At 37.8% G+C, this 24,149-nt stretch overlaps 1 protein-coding gene across 2 annotated transcripts in view; it reads left to right on the forward strand.

Moving 5' to 3' along the window:
* Window positions 1-24,149, forward strand: part of PPP3CA (protein phosphatase 3 catalytic subunit alpha) — a 287,229-nt gene that overhangs the window by 221,848 nt on the left and 41,232 nt on the right. For both annotated transcript variants that reach the window (XM_006208923.4, XM_072939945.1), the window contains exons 6-8: window positions 2,376-2,515; window positions 10,639-10,716; window positions 13,137-13,231. In XM_006208923.4, coding sequence (XP_006208985.1) covers window positions 2,376-2,515; window positions 10,639-10,716; window positions 13,137-13,231 — 313 coding nt within the window. The remainder of the gene's footprint in view (window positions 1-2,375; window positions 2,516-10,638; window positions 10,717-13,136; window positions 13,232-24,149) is intronic.

The following is a 24,149-nucleotide window of genomic DNA, read 5'->3' on the forward strand; positions in this document are numbered from 1 at the left end:
ATCTAACAAAGGCAATGATGATATTCCATTGGTTGTATTGAGTGGCTAAGTGAAAAACAGTTGATTTTTCTAAAGAGGCATTTTCCTACTTAACTTAGTATCAGCCATTTCTGTTGTTCTGACCAGCAAAAAGATGTTAGATTGAATGTGGAAACATCTCTTTCCTGAGAAAATGTAATATGGGTTAGTTTCATGTAGTGGAAGAGACAATGTTTTATTTCTTTGGTTATGCTCAATATTCTTTTAAAAGTTAACTGGTTTTTAAAGAAAAACTGTATGTAGGGAAGCGAAACATTGAATCTACCTTAATACTCTATCATTAAGGTTCAAGTGTTTAAGTCTAAAAATAATATTGTATTTATTTACGTTCCTATTAGAAAGGAAGTACATGGTTTTTATTTTTTTAAATTAAACAAAAGTACATTAAATAAACTTGTGTGTTCTGCTCTGTCTGCTGGTGTCCTTTTTAATAAGACACCATTACACACCTGCTTCTGGTGTTCTGTAGCACACAGAGCATTGGTGTTTAAAGTGCTGTAGAGACATGACACTGAAAGGTAGTCATGGAGTTCAGGTTCAGAGTGGTTTGCTTTCTGCATAGCTTATACCCAGTTTATTCTTCTACAACCTGATGGAGCCCTGAAGTAAATAAGTAAACAACTTACCATAAATTAAGTAGATTTTAAAAATATCCCTTTCTATCTCCAGGACTTAGTTTCTGGCATGTTTCATATAATAGGTTCAATTTTCATATTCATCATTAAGCTCTGGACTCAGCCATAAAATAATTTCTAGGTTTGCATTTTGCCATATTTCTATTAGAGTTTCCACCAACCGTACTTTATTTAATTAATTTTATCATTGTTTTTACTGTAGATGGTATTAACTTTAGAAAGCACTTTATAACTTTTCCAGAATAAATTCTATATTCAGGTTGCTTTACCAAAGCTCTAGCTGGGAATTCACATTAATCAGAAAGTCTCTCCTCCTCTCCTCTTCTGTTCCTAATAATAAGTTCTTGTTTCTCAGAAAAAAATTCTGTATTTTTATGGATAAGCATTATTTTTCTTGTATGAATTGTTCCAGAAGCATAAATTATTTAAATCTCTTAAACAAGTCTAAGTTTGCAATGAATATTTTATGGATAGCGTAATGGTTGAAATATAGAGGGTTTTGTCTTATTGAAGTTTTTCATTGGATGTTGAAAACTTGAAATATTGCTTCATTCTTTTTAGAATTAGTTAAAAAAAAAAGATATGTAGCAAGGCCATTATTTATATCGCCTTTTATGTCTCAAAAAAAGAGAATCTGATGGGCTGTCAGCTTTATATATTCACCTGTCCTGATGGGTTTTTTTTAAATATTAAAGCATTGAATATGTAGAATATCAGTTCTCAGTGGGTTTTCATAGCTGTTTTATGCTTTTTTCCAAGGATTCCATAATATCTGCTAGCTTCACCAAAGACCCTTTAATTGCAGGTAAATCAGGATAAACCAAAGAAAAGTGACAGTGCTATAAAACTGTTGATGAAATGTCATTTCCAGCTAATATATTCTCATAGCTTCTAAATGCACCATTTTAAATTGAAATATGGCTTTGCTAAATGTTTATAGCTAGAAAATTGGAAAACGGATTTCATATGAGGACTTCAGGTAAAAGTATAAAACTTAGAACTGTGAGCTGAAGAATGAGCAGCTAAATTCGGGGCTATTTTACTGCTTGTCACTACTCTTGGTTTGCACCCAGTAAGGTACACTACCGTCAGTTTAGACTCTAATTAGAAACCTGTGTAGCTTCTAATGAATAAATATCCAAAATGTCATCTAGTGAGCAGCTACTCTTAAAATGAAAGCCGTCTGTTGTCAAAATTATATTGTTAGAGATAAACACCGTAATTTGTTCCCCATCCTGATTTCTAATCACAGTTTAACCAAGGTAGTAACAGAAATTTCCCCAAAGGTAAACTAAAATAAAAGCTTCTCCTTAAGATATGAAACACAGGTAGAGTCACATCAACCAGTAACCAAAACCTTGAGTGGATAAAATAAGTAAGAAGGAAAGAAAGACAGAGTGGAGACCAGGAGAAAGGAGGAAAGAGTAGGAACTAAAAAGGCAAGAGAGAAGTAAAGGATGAGATGAAGGCAGGTAGTAAATGAGCATCCAGAGGAAGAAGGAAGGAAAATTCGAGAGAGAGGTAAAGAGTAGAAGGGGGAGAAAGGAAGGCAGAACAGGAGAGAGAGGGTCGGGGGCAGTTCACAGTACCCTGTGGCTGGGGAGTGGAGGGGGGGATTGCAAAATGCTGGTTTCTTCTGCTTTTCTGAATTCCAAGTTTCCAAAGATTAGTATTTTGCTCTCTGTCTTCTATTTTTCTTAGTTAGACCGATTCAAAGAACCACCTGCTTATGGACCTATGTGTGATATCCTGTGGTCAGACCCCCTGGAGGATTTTGGAAATGAGAAGACTCAGGAACATTTCACTCACAACACAGTCAGGGGATGTTCATACTTCTACAGGTGAGGATGGGGCTCTCATAACCGCTGTAATTGATCAGTCCATGTGCCTGACTTCTGTGTGTGTGTGTGTAACTCTGCCAGCAAACAAGTAAAATTGAAAGATTCACTTTGAAAGCCTAGTTCAAATGGGTTTTTATCTTTTGGAAAATATAGATATAAATAAATAGGTAAATAAATGAAGGTATCTCTATAAACCTAGAGATATAATATCTGTTAAGAATAGGAAAGGTATAAAAGAAGTAAGTGACTTCAGGATGACAAGACAGCCAAAGAAGATAGTACAGTTTAGTAGAAGATTTGTTCTGTTTCAAGAACTGTAGCTAAAAAATATGCACTGCCAACCTTGATTTTTCATTCCCTTATGTAATCCCTGAATTTTTTTTTAAACCAGTTTTCATAACTTAAATCAGAAAAGCACTTTTAAATTGGTTAATTATTTTCAAGTTTTTCTTAAATGTTCTTGAGTTCATTAGACTTCCTGAATAAATTAAAATTAGCAGTAACTCATTTATATAGGTGTATTTTTAGCATTTTGACAAGCCACGTTGAACAAAATTTTTAGTAATGTTTATATTTGCAAATGTATGGAGATTTGCTCACCCTATATTTCAGAGCTCTTCAGAAAGACATCCGCAACACAGTTGGGGTTTTGCATGTCCTACTGATTTTCCTGACATCTTAGCTACCTCAGTTTTAGCCTACTGCATTTCATTACCCAGTTTTACGTAAATTCCCTTATCAGACATACAATTTTATATGAAAGTAGCCAGAGTGAAAGGGTGAAACTGATTATAGCGACATGGAGAATTTTAAATGCTAGAATACACAGTCTTTTTTTTTTTAACTTCAAAATCAAACTTGATGTTCACTGAAATTTGCACTCAATTCCTGCCCCAGCAGCTTAACTACTGGCCAGGCTGGAAGAACTCTGTAAAATACATGCAACCACATATCTTCTGTCTCTAGAGTAACAGATACCATCCTTTGGCACAGCATTGATCAGAGCTTGTTCAGCAGTGGAACATTTTGTTCCATATATTGTTTCTTTTATGGGGAAAAAAGTTTCCTTTTACTCGTCTGTTGCTGTGACTGAGAAACTGAAGTTTGTGAACAGAAAGTCTTGTACACTGTAAAGCATCATTCAAAGAATGGTTTTTGTTTTAAATATTAAGAAGGTTTGTTCCAAGCTTATTTATCAGAAAGCTTACAATTCATTTCTGTGTTTTGGAACTTTGGGCTGAAATGAAGAGGCAGGGGCTAGTACTTCTGAAAAGCGTAAGGTTTCTTTTTAGCAATTAGTTAATTGGGGAGTAATCTTTCATTAAAGGTGTTCAAACTTCTAGTGAGAAGTCATATTGTTGAAAAATATCAAAGCCAAGTGTTCAATTTTTCAGATCTGGCATTAAATCTCTAATTATACCATGAGAATTTAAATTACCTATTTAATACTGCTGAGTTGTGCTTCAATAATACAATGTCAAACAAAATACAAACCACTTGATTTTGATATTGAGCCATATTGCATTCATCTTTCTTTAAATCATAGTATAACATTCTTCTATTGGCTTTCTCAGTCAGCTATTCCAATAAATCATGTTCTAAATAAAGTCCTGTACTGAACTTATGCAAAGTTATATTTTTCTTTTGTGACTGTACACACAGATGTGTTTACATCAGAGATAAAGCCCATCAACTAGATAATTAGAGGACTATGCATGTTTTCATACTTTTGTTCTCAACAAAATGATTATCCAACTCCTCTCATCAGAGGTTCTTAAGAGATAATGATTTTTAACCATGACAAATGCTGACTATCAAAATCCATAGCCCATGTTCTCTGACTCATGGGAAAGCAGTTTGGGTTATGTTTTATCTGAGGAAGAGAAAATGGCTCACACATTCTCTCAAGAGTTTTTTGATTCTTTTGTCTTTAGTGCCATCTTGAAGGTGTCAAGGCATCCTCCATGGTCACAGTTTGTAAAACTGGTGTAGAGGGGCACAGAGAAACAATACAATTGGTAGAGAAACTTGGTGACGGTGACCTGTTTGAGTAATTGGCAGTAATTTTGATCCACAACTCCCGGTTTTATTTTGCATGTCCCTATAGAGTTTGTATATTTAATTTGTTCTGTCATCCTACCCATGATCTAACATAATGTCTGGGCCGTGATTCAACTGAAATGAAGTTATACAGAGAAATGCGTCTGTAAGGATTTACTAATGCTGTTCGTGAGTTATAGAAGATAGTCAATGTGACAGAGAGGGAAGAATCCATAAGAATTCTGCTTTTGCCCCAATGTTGCCATTATCTTTAGAACCTTAGACCAGTGTTTGCATACTCGAATGCCTATAATGTCAGGCAAGGAATGGAGAGTCTTGAAGCTGCCAGGAGTTAGATTGTAAAAATTAGTGAGGATCTTGATAAATCAGAGGTAAAATTTTCATCTTCAGGTACACCAAACGAAACTTTTGGCTGGATTTGGTGCTTTGGATTGTTTGCCTTAGATGCACCATCTGTAAGCTTTGTGTTCTAGGAATGGCTTGCTTCAAAAGGAGTGAGTTAAATTAACCATTCTAAAGTTCCTCTAAGCTCTGAGATTTGAAGGCCATCTTGATGATCATTTAAAAATGTGTTTTTGAAGCTGCAGATTGCAGCTCACTCAAATCACTACCAGTCTCTTAATCACAGATCAGTAGCCTTTCTTCTCTTCACAAGCTGCCCAACGTCTCTTCTGCAGTTGACACTCTTGTCAGCTCCTTCCACCTTGAAATCCTCTGGTTCCTCCTTTTGCACATATCCTGACTCTCCTCTAACTTACCAGGCAGATCCCTGCCTCTTCCTCTGCCTCCTTCTTTGTCTTCCTCCTGCTTTTGGCATTTTTTTCTTCACACTTTCCCCAGCTACCTTATCTATTGTTGTAGCTTCACTGTAAACTGTGAGCTCTGTGGTTAGATGACCAGATCTATGTCTAGCTCCTTTTAACCCTTTATCTTTCCTGAGCTTGAATTCTCTCTTTCTAGCTTTCTGCTAGATTTTTTTTTTTTATTTTAGATGTTCTGTTGTCACCTTAACCTGAATGTACCTTGCCTAAAAAGTTTTATTATTTATCTTCCCACTCGCTTAATTTCCCACTGGGGATTCCTCCTGGTTTTTTCTGTTTCTATTCTGTTCATTCTCCCAGTCATGCCAACTAGCAAATATGTTTGCTTTTTCTCTGTGCATTGACATCACCACCAATCAGCCATTGTGTGTCATGGACCCTTTCTTTAAAGTCTCCCCAGCATCTAGACAATCCTGCCTTCCCTCCCTTCTACTCTGAGTTCAAGACCTACATTTTCAGTTTGTTGAAACCATACCTAACTTCACATCCTACCCATCCCCTCCCTTCAATTCATACTGTTCCATTCATGGGTATCCTTTTGAGAATTCATTCACTTGTTCAATTATTTAACAAATATTAGTTGAGCACCTAATATATAATGCCTTCTGTGAGGTTTTTATATGTATACTCAAAGTCCCTGCCTTTGAGAAAATGACAATCTAGTGCTAGAGACTGAGAAGCAGAAACTGACAAATAAAATGCAAGGTGAGTAGTTTGATAAATGTGAAGGTTGTCATACACACATACATACATACATACATACAAACAAGGATGAATGTGGTTGAAGGGACTACTCACTGGGGAAATGTTGTTTGACCTAAGCTTTAAAGAATGAGTAGAACATATCCAACCAGAGTCAATGGGGAAGGCTCTTGTAGGCAGGAAAAGTGGTGTTTGTGAGAAAATATGAGGAAGATAACACTCTAGGAATTCTAGAAAGATGACCACCCCAGTGGTCTCACTCTGCCTCTAATCCCAGATCACAGGTGGCTGCTTTGGTATACAATAAAGCTAAACATTTATATTTAACTGAGCTTTTCTACTCCTATTTTTATTTCCACTAGAAGTGTGTACCTAAGTGTACCAAAAGACAGACAAGATTGTTCATGGCAGTGGTACACATAATAACCAAGAAATGGAAACAACCCAAATGTCCATTTAGTAGAATGAATAAAAAATGTAGTATATTTATTACAACTAACTACAGCCAATGAGAATGAGTTAACCAAAACTGCACATAATAACATGGGTGGATGTCACACATAAAATGGTGAGTGGAAGAAACCAGACACTAAGGAGTGCACACTGGGTGATTCCACTGAAACACGAGTACAGCGCTAGAGAAAGCTAATGTATAACAGTAAAAGCCAGGATGCTGGTTACCCTTAGTGAGGAGGTGATGGGGACTCAAAGGAGATAGAAAGAGTTCCCGGGGCTCAGATCACGTTCTTTGTCTTGTTCTGAGTGCTAGTTACAAGGGTGTTCACTTGTAATCTGATTTAGGCAGTTTTGTGTGTCAACTTGTAATCTTCCCCATTTGTGCAGTTTTCTGTAAAAATGTTATCCTTCAAAGAAAAGTTTGCCTTGAATAAAAAAGGCTCCCTGTTCCTGAGGCAGCTGGCAGCCACGTCTGAGTGAGGGCTTAAGCTCCGGTGAAGTTCTGGCAGGAAGAGTTGGAGCCCTTCCAGACTTGATCCCAGGTGGGCAAAATGAAATTAGTTGGAGAGCCCTTGAGCAAAATAAAAACCAGCGAGTCCTAGAAAAAGACCAGCCTGACAGCATCCAGGCAGCGCCACGATCGCCCAGGGCTGAGTACCCATTTGCCAGCTCCCAGGAAGCAGAGGAGGAGCTGGGCATTTGGACCAAGTCCTCCTTAACTGGGCTGAGAGTCCATGACGCGCCATGGAGGCAGGTGGAGGCTTTCTTTGGTTCCTTGGCAGAGGGACTGCAGGTTGCCCGCCTCTGCTTGGCTGAAGCTGGTGAGGGAGAGAAACCATTTGCATCTCTCCTCTGCTTAGCTGCCCCTTTTGAGGCTACTCCAGTAATTGCATGTGAGCTCCAATACGCTGACAAATCGCTGCTGAGCATTTAGGATATGAAGACAAATAAAACAGAATCTGTCTCTTAAGGCATTCACTATTACTGGAGAGCAGATGTATAAACATAAATTACACTACAGCGTGACAAGTGATGTATTAGATTCATATGTTACAGGAATGTGGTAGATGCAGCAGTTTTGTACACCACAGGGTGATGGGAAAGGTTCACAAGTGATCATTTGGCAAAGACTTGGCAGAAGAGAGGGCCTTTGCAGAAGGGAAAAACAAACTCAGGGAAAGCATATGCAAAGGCATAAAAGCATTAAAAAAGCATTTTAATAATGCCTGCTGGCAATATCCATGGTTAAAGCATCTGAAATCTGCAAGATTTCTTTCTGGGTCTAAAATGTAGTTTAATATAGCAAGAAACAAAAATGAGAGAATCAACAGAACGAGTCTAACGATAGCTGTTTGCTCTAAGGCCAAGCCAGCTTTCCTGTCATTTCTGACATCTGACATTCTGATCCTGTCTGACCTTCCTGCTTCCCTTACCTATGTTCCGCTTGTTCTAATTCCTACTCCTCCCCTTATTTTGGTGAAACTCTAACCCCTCGCCTGTCTGTGAATCCCCAGAAGTCATTGCCTTTAAGATCCAACACAAGTCACAACTGATAAATGAAACAGCTTCTTCTAGAATCTGAGGGTGCTGACTCACCGCCCTTCCCTCCACACCGTGGTGGCGGGAGAGGTTCGGAATTGCTAACTGTCTGCTGCTGTGGGGCAGGCACTGGGCTAGGACATGTACATAAATTGCTACCTCCTTTCATTTTTATCTCATATCTGTGAAATAAATAATACTGTCTGCATTTTTACAAATGGGGTAATTCAGGCTCAAAGAGGATAAGCAATTTTCCAAAGTTTACACAAGAAAGTAGGATGAGACCCCAGATCTAAGGATCCCCACTGTTCCGTGGAAATTTCCACCTCCCTTTCTACCCACAGAAGACGCATCTCTAGTGATTAGGAATAATCATTCTCCAATAGAAAAAAACAAGATTTTCAGAGACTAAAATAACTTCTTGCCCAAACACAGCAATAAATGAATATCACACAGCCAAACGCATCAGTGACCTTCAACAATCCTTGAAGCAAGTGTTGTTTCAGGACATGTTCAGGATATAGGATTAAACAAAACCATTCCAGGGTCACCCATGCAGATGGATTGTGCCTGACAAGGGTGCCCATGGCGGGCTGAGGCCTGGGCTGATCAGACTGGAGGAAGAAAGATTCTTTTCTTCTTCTGAGATGGGCTCAGAAACTTCACCTTATTAATGAAAAAAGAAAAAAAAAAGATCTACATGATACATATTTTTCAAAAAGATTTCCTCAGACTCACATGCTTTCTTAGCATGAAGAAAATATGTTAAAATTATGTTTTCATAAGACTAACATAAGTTCTTCCAAAGGAAAAAATAAATAAAAAAAGCAGCCAAGCCATTTGCCCAGAGGAAAAAAGCGAGGAACCTAGACAATTTCTGTCTTCAGTGGTACAACAAGGCAATAAAATGTCTTTTTAAAGAAGCATTGTGAGGGCTTAAGAAACCTAAGCAAACTGCTTGAAGAGATAGGAAAGGGACATTTATTGAGTGCCACCCCTACCCTGTCACCCCTGGGCTGGGCATCTTATAGCTGCATATATACCAAGCAAATGTGCTATTTTTTGAAGACCAACCAGTGTCTCTGAAATTAAGGGTTTTTTGTTGACACACTGATACTCACCTTCTCCCAGAGTAGAACACACACTCTGAAGACACACATTGATCAACCAGTGATCTAGGTACCATGTGGACTCATTTCCATGTAGACACTCTGGGCCGCTATCTCCAGTTTGTAAGTTACGTGACTGTGTATTAGTTAGATGGTTTATTTGTTGGGACAACCTGGGAACACTAGGAAGTGAAGGCTTCCTGGGTGTCTCCTCTTTTTCTTTCCCTAGCCAATTGCTAGAATATTCTAGAACACACATATGTGCAGACACACACCCATCCACACACAAATGTGTGCACATACACAAAGGCTATTTTTTATTTCACATCCAAAGAATTTTGCCAAAGAATTGAATTCTTTTTATAATCAATATCTCTACAATGGTATGCCATCTTAATGGTTTTTTTTTTCTCCTGTTGATCAGGGAATTCTTACAAAATCTGTAGTAGAAAAACTATTTTCATCTTCTCTTTTATAATAAATTATTTGAGTCACATATACTGTTATTTCTGCAAGGACCTATTTTTATAATTGCTGAATTGTTTTGTATAGTGTATGTAGTTTAGGTTCTAGTGAATATCTGCAGTTTGTTTATATTTAATTGGTTTGCTGTCCCTTGATTTGAACTATGTAAATTTTATTCATATTTATGGCATACATTTTTCTCATTAAAAATTCTTGGAGCAGAGAGAAAGTGATTGCAAAGGGTTTTCAAGTTTAGCTTGTAATTTGAATTTCATTTTTAATGAACTTTCCATCTTTGGTTTTGAGACTTTCTTTACAGACTTAATTATCTTGATTGTGCATTTGATATTTTTATTAAATCACAATAAAGAAAAAGTCTTAAGATAAAGTTCTGCTGGTCATATTTAAAATACACATTTAAAACTCTTGCGCATGCCATAATTCTGTTTAGATTTTGAATGATGTAATCAGTTGACGGACCCATAAGTAAGTTGACAACTCAATTTCCCAGAACATCTATTCTCTCCCACTCCATAACTCAGTCTTCTCTGCCAAGCTTTCAAGCAGGCACCCAAATGCAGATAGCACTCTGTTTCAGGAAATTGGGGTTTATATTTTAAATTCCCTTCTCACGCTATGTATAAGGCTCCTTTTCGCTTTGTGTTTATGTGTGGACTTGATAAACTGATTTTCTCTCTGAGCAGATACTTTTCTTTATATGTAAAGGCTTGCATTCTTTTCCCAATTCACACACCTCCAGCCCTTTCTGATTATGTAAAAAGTACAGCTGTAGGTGCTTTTTCTACCACGGGGGGAAACCTGTCTGTAGAACCAAGAGGCTCTTTTCATGAATGACGTATGTTTGATTATACTTGACCAATCACATGGGTCTGGATGTTACAGATAAATGTACTACTCTTGATGATTTCATAACAGATGCTTCTGTCTTTTTCTTTTTTCTCTCTGGCAGTTACCCGGCTGTATGTGAATTCTTACAGCACAATAACTTGTTATCCATACTCCGAGCCCATGAAGCCCAAGATGCAGGGTGAGCAGTTCTTTGGGTTTGTGGAAACATGCACGGGCCTTTGTCACAATTCCCTCATGCACTCCACTGTGGAGGTTCGCTTTTCCCAGGCACTCTCCCTGAAGGAGTTAGATCTAAAAGTTGCCTTCTGGTGACACAGATAGGGCATGGGTCCTGGGGAATGAGTGGCTACAGATGTGTCATAAAGTTCCCTTCAGAGTTCCTCCATTTTTAGCTTCAGCAGGTAGGATTTTCACCTGGCTGTCTTAAGCACTGTGAGGCCACCTCTTCTCATTTCTTTCAATTCCTGCTCTTACCACTGTCCCATAAGTGAGTAAATTACAGCCGCTTTCAGTCTTGGTTGGCAATGTGAATGAGAATTACACAAAAATACATAAATATTTCACAGATACTGCATGTTGTACTCTTGTTTAAAGAGTATCATTCCTGATCCCTGTAAAGTTTTAAAGGACAAAAGCAGACATTGAAATGATGAGGGAAAGCCCATATTCCAAATAACAAATGCATGACATGATTTTGTAATATCTGGTAAATTTTAAAAACATAGACCGATTTTAAGGATTTTGAAACCTAGAAAATATCAGATATGCACCTTGATGGTGCCTTAAGTCTGTATTAAGGATATAGGCATGGGGAGAAATAGGCATAATTAATTTTAGAATTTGAAGTCCGATACCCTTCCCAGGAGGCTCACTGAAAGGCGTTATTTTGCATTCAAATGTTTAAACTCATTCCTTCATATTCTAAATAGTCTGAAAAGGAGGAGCATTTCTTTTTATAGCTTGTGTATTGAAATTGGGAATTTAGATGCCTGCATTGCAAAGTAAGCCCATGCCTGTGATGATTCTGAATCAAGGCGGATCCTAAGTTTTTTTCACAATTAGCTTTTTTCAAGCAGTCAGTCAGCAAGTCTGGACTGATTCAGTATGGTGTGCTCAGTGCTCTTGTGGCTGATGTTTGAAGTAACCTGTTGATATTCCCAGCCAATAAGGTCCTCAAATAATTTTTTTTTTTCACTTTTCAGGGCAGTGGTGTCACCATTGTTTTTTGGCTGACTGTCCTTCCTAACTGAATATGTTAAGCAGATTTATTTTAATCCCACTAGAGACCTGAAATCATCTGCTTATTTGAAAATGATTCAGTGCATCAATTAAAATTGACAAATATATTTGTTTAAAATGAGCAGCTGATTGATTCATTGGGGAAAATTGAGATTATGTCATCCAGATTCTTTGTTTCTATTTGTTGTCAAGTAGGCATTGTTGACCACAGTTTTACGAAGTCAAGATACTAAGATTAAGAGTGTTACTACCTTTCACGTTCTGATTTTTTTCCCCCAACAAAGTTCACCTCCATAAGCAGAATAAATGCTTCTGGGACATTTCAGAAGACTTTTAAGGGGCTGTTTTTTCTTCTGGAAAAGTAGTATCAAAATATTTGTAAAATGATAAAATTTAAGGTGGCTATTTCTCTCTAAAGATACTATTTGAGGCACATTTAGAACCCAGCTAAATTAGGTTTGATTGATCTGCCAGAAATAAGTAACACAGAAGAACTAAGGAATGATGAAATTTTGGCACGTTAGGAATTCTTCTAAACTGATATTCCTGAAAGCTCTCGTATAGAATTCATGAGCTACCTTTTCACCTTGATGGAAAAGAACAGAATCTCCTGTATTTTTTTGATTATTTGAGGACTAGAGTCCTACATTTGTTTCAGTGGAAGAAAAGTCACTCGGTTGTTGGTTTATTTCCAAAGATCTTGCAGAGGTTTCACTACTGATTGATTAAATGTTACCCCGCTGGGACAATAATCTGTGACCTACAGACACCAGAAGAGATTGGTAATAAATAAAATTCTAAAATAGAAACAATTTCAGTTCATAAAACCCATAGATTTAACCAGACATCCTTTGAAAAGCAAATTACTTAGACCAGGCAAAATGGGTTTATAGAACCATAATAGAATATTGTAGATAAATAGGATAATCAGCCTGGTTATGAGTGGTAACTCATAATGCTCTGTTTATGTAGTCTTTTTATGGTAAAAATATTGGCAAACTTCTGAAAAACATGTTAGGTACAGAATCTGGGTGCAAAAAGTAGTTTTTGTCCTCTCTATTGAGCACTTCAAAATGAATTATGATTTTTCACTGAACTCCACCCTCCCCTGGGTCTGCTAAACTTAGAAAAGACCCATTTGGAAATTGTACATATGACTGTATGTTTTCATTGTCACCCTGAAATGAACTCATGTCTGTGTATAGCAGACTTTAAAGAGAAAAATTTATTTAATGTTATATAACTGAATTCTCTTTGAATAACCAAACTTAATTTTAATTTTCTATTTCTAAATCTATAATTTGATACCATCATTTTTCCATACTTAGCCTTGTTTTGACTTGTTTTTATTGTTTTTAGGTACCGCATGTACAGGAAAAGCCAAACAACAGGCTTCCCTTCTCTAATTACAATTTTTTCAGCACCAAATTACTTAGATGTATACAATAACAAAGGTAAGTTTTCAAATCCCTCTTACAGTCTTATATAATAGACTGTGTGATAGTCTTAAGCTGTGTAATAATTCTTAAGTTCTATTTTGGTTTGATTTGAATTAAACGTTTTTAATCATTCTTTTTCTTCCTACTTTTTCATTTATTGTTTGATGCAAATGTTGTGATCATCTTCAGAACTGCAGATTCAGTTGGTCAGAGGTGGGACCCAGGCGCTGTTATTTTTTAACTGTTCCCCAGGAGATTCTAATGTATAGCAGAGTTGACAGTCACTGCTCTGATGGATACAGGCTTTAAAAGAAAAATAATTGAAAGTAATCCAAAATCATGCTTCTTAAGCAGGTTAGGGATTTAAATAAGAATAGTGTGACTGTGCATGTAAAGGATCAAGGAAAACAAGCTATAGTTTGAAATTCAAATTCAAATTTCATTTATTCTTCACCTACCATGGGTCAGATCCTATGCTAGGCAAGTACATATTTATTTATTTTTTTAATTGAATTAAACTGTAAAGTCATAATCATTTGCCCCCCACAGCCCACTATTAATATACAGAGTGAGTCTCTAGGGTATTTGCCTTGCCCTCGGTCTCTCAGTTAGATGGGGATGAACTGGGATCAAACCCACATCACCTGGTGCAGCATCCTGTACTTCGCTTCTCGATGCCTTACCTGTCTGTCTGAAAGAGGCCACGAAACAAGACGGCATTATTCACTGACTATAGGGAAGAGAGGAGGAGCAGAGGATATGTTGTTTTCTTCCATAAAGGGCATCTCTTTATTGGGAAATGTGAGGTATTACAGCTGTAGCAGAATGAGTGATAAAATGTGAAAAAGTCATTCACCCTAGTTGGCATTGTTCTGGATAGTGTAGTACGCAGCATATCTGAGTGTGACTTTGTGAGATGAGGAGAAATGAAACAGAAAGAGAGACACCAGTCAGATAATATATATGTGAGGTCAAATATAGCCCAGGAGAAGCAGGAAAAGGCAGCCTCAGTTCTGAACCAGTCTGAAAACTCCTGGGGTTAGGAGCTATTTCCCTGCCTAAGCGAGTTGTGATAGCTGGCTTCCTATCATGGGCTGGTGTCCCGGCTGCCTTCCCAAGCCCCTGTTGGGTGTCCTCAGTCCTTAAGACTAGATCATTACCTTCAGTTCCCTCATGTACTCCACTGTCCCCGTGAGAAGTGGGCCTCCCCTTGCCTGTGCCCTGATTTCCTGCTTCGCTCGTCCCACCTCCTCCTGCTCCAGGCTGGACCCTGACCCCTGTACCTTCTGGATCTGTCAGGGAGCACTCTCCAAAGGACAGACCACGTGGCATCACCGTGTTGCTTCACTTCCCCATCTCTGCCTCTCCCCAGACACAGCTGTGCTGTCCTACATACTCCAGCCCCCGCCCCCTTAGCCCAGAGAGGGACCCCTGCTGGCTGGAGTTGCTGCAGCCAAACCATGTGCTCCGTTGCCATTGGTGTGCCCTCCTCTGTGGCCCTGGGGCATGGTTATCAGTAGGCACAGTGCAGTGTCTGCCCCATCCGCGGAGGGCAGGGCTCGAGGGGTAGTTGTCTCCCCTTTCTTGTCGCCTAGTTCCTAAAAAAGAGGTGCTGTCCCTGGTTCTCTGTGGCAAGAAGCATGCAAAATCAAATGAAACATGTTTCCACCATACCAAGTGCTTATAAGCTAGGTGACAAAAGTTAGACATCTGGATGATTTAATGAAAATACAAGACACAGTGTCACTAAGTAAAACTAAGTCAAACACCACGTACACTGGACAAGGGCTGATTTTCTAGAATGGTCAGAGAAGGCCTTGTTTAAGATAAAAATATGGTCTGGACATTGAAGAATGGTTCATATTTGATTAGAAAGAGGCAAAAATAAAGTCATGGCCAGTGTTTTTGAAACTTTTTTATTTTTAAGCAGCACTTTTTTCCCCCCAAACAAAATCTCAGTCTTGGCACCTTTTGTATAAAATCAATAAGAGCTAATTCTCTTCACTGGGAGAGGCTTCTCCATCTTGTACCAAAAAGTCCCCCATGGTACCTGCAGGGAATGCACAAACTCAGTAGGTTACCTTGCATGTCCCACCGTCATCCAGTTATTTACCAAAAGTATATAAAACATGGACACTGATGTTTTTATTGTTTTAGGGTATTAAACTTTTTCTTCTGTTATACCTGGTGAAGGGAGTGCCCAAAAGAGTTATTTTCTTGAAAGAGACTGATTACTAAGTAGCATGTACTACACTTACAAGTTTTTTAACAATTAAAAAAACAATGGTCAAAACAGAAAAAAAAAAAAAAAGAGGGAGAGAATTGGGACTTCACTCCATAGAAACAGACCTGGACGTTTTCCATCCATCCGTTGTAGGCTAGGTGATGCAATTTTGCTTGAGACCAGTAGCTATTTCTCACATAAGATGCTTCTTTGTCTGTAGTTCTGATTTAACAAGGTATGAACTTAAAAAAAAAAAATAGACATCAATGCCTTGCTGTCTTTGAGGTTCTGTGGTTCTTTCACTCTTGCCTTTAGGGTAGATCACAGTCTCTCAGGGAGGGGATAGAAGCATTTCAATTTGGGAACCATTTCATAAAAGAAAAAAAGTCTCCCAAGAGAAAAAGATAAACTGATAGGAAGAAGAAAGATATAGTCTTCAGTTTGAACGTGATTTCAAAAGACTTTTGTACAAAATCTCTGAAGCACTTAAAAGCTATGATGCTAACATCGTAGTGTGTAGGAGTGGGAGTTAGCTATTCACTGCTGAAGCGAGGATTACTGTATTTGAATAAAATAAATGTTAACGAGAATTTTAAAAGGCAGTGCAATGAGACTAGATTGCAGGCACCTTCAAAACACAATCAGTGGAAAGAAACAGCCGTGAAGAATCTCTGAGTTAACCATTTGATTCTTTGAAACCGATACCCATAAAGTCCTCTGGAATTATAACCTAGTAGAGTATGATTTGATTTTTAAAGCTCCTGTGAATTAAGGCAACAGTGATAGCTCCCTAGCAAAATGAATGAATGAGAAAAAAATAGGTTTATTCTGCCATCTTAAAACTTAGAATAGTTGTGTGATCAACTTCGTGTTTACATGTCCAGTAGTTCTGATTAGTAGTTCATACTTGGCTGCAATTCAAAGCAGCTTTCAGGATGCTCTGAGGACCGTGAGTGTCCCTTCTCCAACATCAATCCCTGACCTACTTTAATTCGTTCAGTTCTAATCCTTTCCGGGCTGACTGAACAACCCGCTCATCTTCTTGCTTCAGTTTCCTCACTCTGACAACTCCTGCTTCCTCTCGCAAGATGCCAGGGTGAAAGGTGGAGCTCCGAATCACAGCTCACCTAAATGTGTTGATGGACGGTGACGGCTCTGTAAAATGAGAAAAAGGATTTTTGTTTGTGAATCGTGGATGGGATTGCTTTGAAACAAAATGTTGTGCAATATTAATGTATTATCATCATTGACTATTTTATGTTGCCCTAATTATGCCGCGTGTCAGTCTGGGGCTTCCCAGAAGCTGACAGGAGAGTACTCCTCTTCAGCTTCTTAGTTACAATTTTACTTTATGGATCAACAATCTGCATTTGTGACCTATCTCTCTGGGTGAACCCTTTACTTCAGCCAAATTTATCTATTTCTTGCCCTGAACCACTTTGGGCTTTCCTTTTCTCCACTGCTTTGCCCGCCCACTTTGCATCTGTATCTAGAATACTTGTCTCACTCTTCTCTGCTCGTTGAAATGGACTAGACCCCCCTCCAGTCTGTCCATTGGTAGTCCTTTTCTGAACATCTGCAGTACCAATCAAATGCCCTTATACTTAGCATTTACTTTTTTTTCTAGTTAGCTTTTCCAGGCATTCCTATAACTTCCCAATCAGATTCTAATTCGTTTGAATCAAGGAGCTTTTTGATACACATTGTAAAGCCAAGTAGCATGCCTTGTACAGGGTTGGCAGTCAATACGTGCATTAATTGAAGCATTTTCTTTCTGGGAATTAATGGCAAGACAGTGGCCGAAAGTACCCTATCAGTATTGACCTTCAGAGCTTTATCTCCCTTTAAATTACTGTTGTACCAATGCTGATACCCTTTCCCAGTTGGAGTTAAACATTTGCAGAGCACTTAGCACCTCTGAATTGTTTTTCTCCTGTGAATCTGCAGCCCTGAGGGAAAAGCTGTTTCACAATTGTTCAGACACACTATACAGAAGAAAAATGCAGTAATGGCACATAGCTGCTGCCACTTCTTTTTTTTTAAATAATTCTCCACCTGCGAAAGTGACTTCAGCCTCATCCACTTCTCAAAATGCAACAAACTTTTATTGAGAACTTACTATACACCAAGCACCATCCAAGGTGCTGGGGATATAAAATAAACAAGACAGATATGATTTTTTCTCTAGTGGAGTTTATAATCTGGTAGTGTAATAAATGGTTAATAAAGAAATCCCCCCGATAATTATTTAAATATATTTGCAAAATCACATACCACAAAGAAAAGAATGGTATGAGGTAAGAGTGGAAATTAGTTTGTGGGAACAAAAAGCATTTCACTGAGGTAGTGACATGTAAGTAATTTTAGAGTAAAATCTCTAAGTGTTAAAAAATGCAGTGTTTATAGAATTCAGTATGGCCAAAACCTACTAAACCTCTAAAAAAAAGTGTTTTAAGCCTTGATGTAAACAATTAAGTCCTTTGTCCCTCTGGTATTTTTCATGTGCTTCAAAAAAATATAAAGTAAATTACAGTAGATCTTCATGTGGGGGCTGTTCTTTGTAGTTCAGATGAGTTGTGCGTTTTCTTATGGATGGGTGGGTGGCTAGATGGATAGGTAAAAGATACAGATACAGAGAAATATAAATATATATACCAGGGGTATACCACTCAGTTCTAAGAAAAGTTACTGACAGTAAAATTAATTAAGTAAAATTTATTAAATGAAATAAATTTTGGATTTGAGAGTAGAATCTAAATGGTAGCCAAACTGCTGTAACAATCAACACCAGAGATTAAAAAATGACAATCAGGAAAAAAAAGTCAATTCAGTGTTAAAGCAGGTTAAGGAAAAGAGAGATTGTAGATGATATTTCAGGGATGGACAAGAAAAGCATTCTTTACTGGAATTTTGATTTTTTTTTTTTTTTGCAAAATTCTATCTACCCTTTTTGGTAGAAAAAGCCATATCATGATGTTTTGGACTTTAAACTAGGCAACTTGATAGAATTACTTATAAAAAGCATTTTAGTCTTATCAAAACTTGACATTTTCAACATCCTCAAATATTTCCCAATCAAAAAGTAGTCAGAGGCTTCAGGAAGACACCGTTTATAAATTAAAAGATAACGTATGACTTGGCAGGAAGATACCATTGTAAGGGAGGATTGAATTGTTAATGTAACGAACCCAGGTAGGAATCTGATTGGCAGTCATTATGTGAATTATAGGAGCAAATACGGCATGTCTGAAGCCAGCTTGCCTTGGAGCCCCGACTTCCAGCAAGAGCTCTCAGCCCTCAGTGACACCACCATCGACGCAGCGCGGTGTTGTGAGGCCTGAGCATCTCATTTCCTGCTGCATCATAGTTCTTGCACACTGGAAGCTTGTTTCACTGTGCAGGAATAACTTCCACAAACTTAGAGATAGCTGGTCCCTGCCTAGTTCAGGAGCCAAATAGGAACCAGCTAGATGGGATGCGTAACCTGGATGGAAGGGCGGGGGTGGGGGAGGGAAGGGAGTTGGTCTTCGGAAGGGAGGAGAATCGGTGCCCAGGCAACCCTGAGTACCTCTCCTGCGTGTTACTTCCCTGCAAAGGCACCCACATGTAATGGCCGCTTCTATGGAGTCTGAGCCTTGTCTTAGTCATGGGCTTGCCCTTTAGCGTTGACATAAACATTTTTAAAGCATTTTGGGGATGTTTGCAACCACCACCATAAATACGATCGCTTTTTGCCTTACAAATTGGATAAAATTAATCCAGAGACTTTATCCAATGGCAAGAGTTTCCCCAACCCTTACTTTTTTTTCCTGTCATTATCTCAAATCTAAAGATCCTCTTGATTGGTCTTGAGCAACTGTTTGCCCAGATCACTTATTTCACTATAGGAAATGTAAATACATATGCATGGTAACATTTTGTTATTTAATATTTGCTAACAAATTGGAGGTCAGATACTTTTTTCTTCCTTCCCAACTTCTAAAACAAAACAGTAAGTAAGATACACCCCACCAAAATTTTTTCACTTCTTTATTTATTTAATAAACATTTTTTTTCTTTAGCCTGAGGAGTATTGGTAGAATTACACACCCTGGGAAGATAATTTCTTTATAATGATTATTAAACTTAGGACAATTTACCAGGAAGTGGTATGGAATATAAGAATCTGTGAAGGAGCAAAGCAGAAACTATGAACAAAACTCTTAGTATTAACTCTTATTATTAATGGGAGATGGTAGAAAAGAAATTTATGTAGACAATTTAGGTAGACATTTAAGGATAAAGAGAACTTGAAGTTAGGAGATTTTTATTGGTTTTCAGAGAAATCACCTCTCTGAGATAAAAAGCTGAAATTATCTACTCGGAGATTTCAGCAAAACGTCCCCTTTCTCTGCCTTTTCTAACCAGGACTCTTCAATATGTGGAATTAATCTGTGGCTGTGATTTCCTATATCATTATCATTATCATGGTCACCTTGAGTAATACTGGTATATTTTCTTAAAGTCTTAGGATGGTAATAATATATTCAGTAAATGTAAATATTTCCCTTCAGTTGGGATAGCATGCTATATAGATGCTTTTGCTTTATTCCTGTAAGTAGCATATAATAAGAAGAATAAGAATAATAACTAACATTTATTGAGGATTTACCAGAAACTGCTCTACATTTCCACGTGTAAATGCATTTAATCCTTCAACAACTCTATGAATTACATTATAATCTTGATTTTATTGATGAAAAACCAGAGCAAAGAGGAGTTACATACTTCCCCAAGGATCATACAAGCTGGTCAGGGAATAGCACTGAGATTGAAAAGCAACCGTCTGACTCCAGAGCCCACAGGTTAAGCTCCCAACTGCTCTTCTGTGCCTGCTTTGTTATGGGAAAGCTTTCAGGGCAGTGTTTGCACTGATCCCCTATTGAGCTCACGGCTTCATTGTGTTTAGGTGACTATTCTTCAATAAGAAAAGAAAGCTTTTGAAATGAAGAGTTTTTTGTTATCACTTTAAAATTACATGAGTGTTACGCATCCAAATATATACATTATTAAAAGACTAAACTTAAGAGTATCATATTATTCTGAAGTAAATCATTTGTCCCTTAAAAAGATACCCCCTAAAGCACGTGTGCTTTTGCTTGGTGGTTTATTCCTCTCTGCCCTGAAAGTGTCATTGCTGGAGGCCACTTTCTGAATAGATTGGTTTTAGTCCCATAGTCACCTTGCTTACATTTTAACATTTAATTAATGGGACAGAAGGTGAAAAAGAAAATAGAAAACCTATCAAGATTTAATATTTAAGAACTGCTCTCACTATAGATTTTAATTGAATTAATCTACACATAACCTGTGTGGCTTTGCTCTCACAAATGACCTTGATTTCTTACCCATCATCGCTACATGATTGTGAATTTCAGCAGCTCAGTAATTGTGGAACTTCAACAAAGTAGGTATAATGTGGCAGTGAGTGAGGTAATCCTCACTTTTCACAAAGCTTTGCCCATAGAATCAGAGAATTTTAGATCACAATGTCCTGTGAAGCCTTATGTGGGGGAGAAGGCAGGACCCCGAGCAAAGGTGGGTCCTCCATCCACCTTCCTTGTCAGTGCTCTTCTGCTGTCACTTGGACAGGATCTATTGAGGCCTGCATCTTCAGGTGTTCCAGTCCATTTTCTGACAGATGGTTATTAGACTCTTACCCTGGACTGAAACTACTCTAGAAATCTAACTCTCTATAAAGCATTTAACAGGAGGAAAAACAGGAACTCTCTCTCTCTCTTCCTCTCTCTCTCTCTCTCTATATATATATATAGTACTATATATAGTATATTTACTGTAAATATAGTAAATTTTAAAGACATGAATCAGCAGATTATCACCTGCTATTCATTATCTAGACGTTCTAGACCTGCGGGAGACTCTTGGACTTTACCCTGATAATGTCAGAAAGTCCACAGTGACATTACTTCCGGGGGAAGAAAAAGTGGTATGAGCTTAACATTAACTTGGTGCCGGTGATGTCTTGGAGACAGCAGCCTAGAACCAATTCAAGCTGCAGCTTAAGGCTTGACATGAAGGACAAGCTTGAAGGTGAAAAGACTGTTCTGTGATTGCATACAGATACACATACAGGCACTCGTTTTCAAGGTAACTCCCACCAAGATACAGTTACCCTTGTTGAGAATCTGGAGCTGGTACGTACCAGTTGTGTTGAATGAGAGCAGGGTGTGGCTCAGTGTTTACTCTGTCCATGCCTTGTCCTTCAGCAGTTTAAAGCTTCAGCTAAATCTCTCTCATTTAGTCTAGGGTTGATTAAACCTTATTTTAGCATTGTAATAGTATGGATTAGAATTGAAAAGAGGGTACTGACTCAAATTTATAAAGAGCTCAAAACTGCCAATGACTTTTTCTTGTTGACTTAGCAAAAAAACATTTAATAGTAGAAATTCAAATTCTCTATGTGAAACTGTAACATTAAAAATGAGTCATAATGTTTGGCTGGACTCGAGCTAATTCCAAGGGTCCATTTTTGGCCCAGATTCTCTGGATCCTCGTATATTAATGTTACACATTAGGTGGGAATTATAAAATGGCAAAACTGTTAAAGATAGATAGCCATTCTCTCCTCAAAGCATGTGAAACTGAGTCATGATACTTTACATTTTTCAGATGCCAAGTATTTTATCTGATTGTATATATTATGAATATTAATCACATATTATTTTACTTGATCTTCATACTTTGAAGATGAGAGAGCAGGCTTAATTATTGCTAACTTACAAGTTTGAAAGGTAAAACTCAAATAAGGGAAATGTTTGCCCAAGTTCACATGGTCACTAAGTTACTACTATGACAGAGCCAGTATTACTTCCACTCTTCTACTTTCAGGACTCTTTTACAATTTTAAAACAGAATTTAGCCTCTGAAGTGACATGTTACCTTTTCCCCAAATTCCTACATGCACCCTCCAGACTTCTGTTCGTATGTGGTTACATTTTTAGTGTCCTGACAGGTTGTTTTACGTTTTTGTATTTTTCTATATTTTCTCTTTCATCGCCTGCCTGCCTTCTTTCTTTCCTTCCTCTCTTTCTCCATCTTGTCCTTCTTTTCTCTACTTCCTTTCCTTCAATCTTTTCTTAAACCAACATTATTGAACATCAACCACGTATGGTACAAAGCTCTATAAAAGAAAAAAAGATCCATGCCTTCTTCTTTTCTTCTGTCGTCTTCCTTCTACTTACTTTACTCAAAATTCTATATTTGAATAATACCTGATTCATCAGAATTCACTAATGCAATCCTAAAATGGGAAACACATCACACATATATACTTATTCACACAGAGAGAGAGAAGTGGTCATACGATTGGCTCAGATTATTTCACAGATAGATGTAGTATAGTCACCTTCCTTCATGTAAGGTAATATTATTTTATGTAGGAGACTTGTGACAAAGTTAAAGAAGGCGTTATAGGTGCCATGGAGGAGGCGTGTACAAAGTAAGAACAGGAGGAAAGTCTAGCTGTGGGCATAAAAGGATTATCTATAGAAGCATATGTGTGTCCGTCTCTCAATAAATACAAAATCATTAGCTCATGGCTTCAAGGAAATTATATATACCTACTGTTTGTATCCATTAATAATGAAACATTTCAAGCTGGTTGCAATTCAGTCTTTATGTGGAAGTTACTGAGCATTTGCCTGTGAAATACCCTATGTTAGGTACTGAACTGAGCAATTTATTAAATTTCTCAGGAAACCCATACTGAAGAATATCATTATGAAAAAATTACATGCAAATTGAAGACTTGAAATCCATCTTCATCAATGATTTGAACACTTACTTTGTGCCTGACCTTGTGAGCTGTAACTAGCTAGTGAGAAATGCAGCCCTTGCGCACCAAGTGCAACAACCCTCATGCGCTGGTTAATCTCCTTTTACCTACATCATTTCCTTTATGTTGGTCACTACTAATGAAAGAGGAATCTTTTAAAAACAGAATCTGTCAGGCAAGTAGAGGGCACTGAGAAGAAAAAAAAAGTTAAAAGTCAAATTTCTAAATGGCAGGAATCATAGAGATTGTATTCATAGATGCTGTAACATGTACTACAATAACTATGCATATATGTGAGTGTACGTATGTATCTTCCCAAATTTTTTTAAAAAATTTACCGCCCCCAAATATAATCTTTATGGAAACATATAAACTTTTAAAACTTTATAGCGTCTCTCCCAGAGAGAAAACTCTTTCATGCAGTGTACCAACATAATCTTAAAGTACTGCCAAAGGACATTAAGAGTGCTTAGTCCTACCTCAAGAATTCTATCCATCAAGCTATCATGCCTCCTTCAGTGAGGGTAGGACTTTGCCAAAAGAACAACTGACGCCAGGTTTTCTACGAGGGTGCCTAGGGGTAGTAGAGTTGAAAAGCAAAAACATCCAGGGTGTATAATGCTTTTTTTTTTTTTTTTTTTTTGCTATTTCTGTCTGGCTTACAGTGACTGTGAAGCGCCCCCGTTTGCTTTCCTCTCATCTTTGTTTCTTTTCTTTCCCTCTGTCCCATCTTTTTGAGTAGATGGTCAATTAGAGTTAAAGAGAGGAAAAATGGTAGCAGAGGGGTGAAAAGGAATAAAATGTATCATTTCCCTTCTTCTGAGCCCTCTGTCCCCTGCATTCAGACAGCCCTGGTAGTGATGAGAATGCCTGAG

This window comes from Vicugna pacos, chromosome 2, assembly GCF_048564905.1.
Source record: "Vicugna pacos chromosome 2, VicPac4, whole genome shotgun sequence".
Lineage (NCBI taxonomy): Eukaryota > Metazoa > Chordata > Mammalia > Artiodactyla > Camelidae > Vicugna > Vicugna pacos.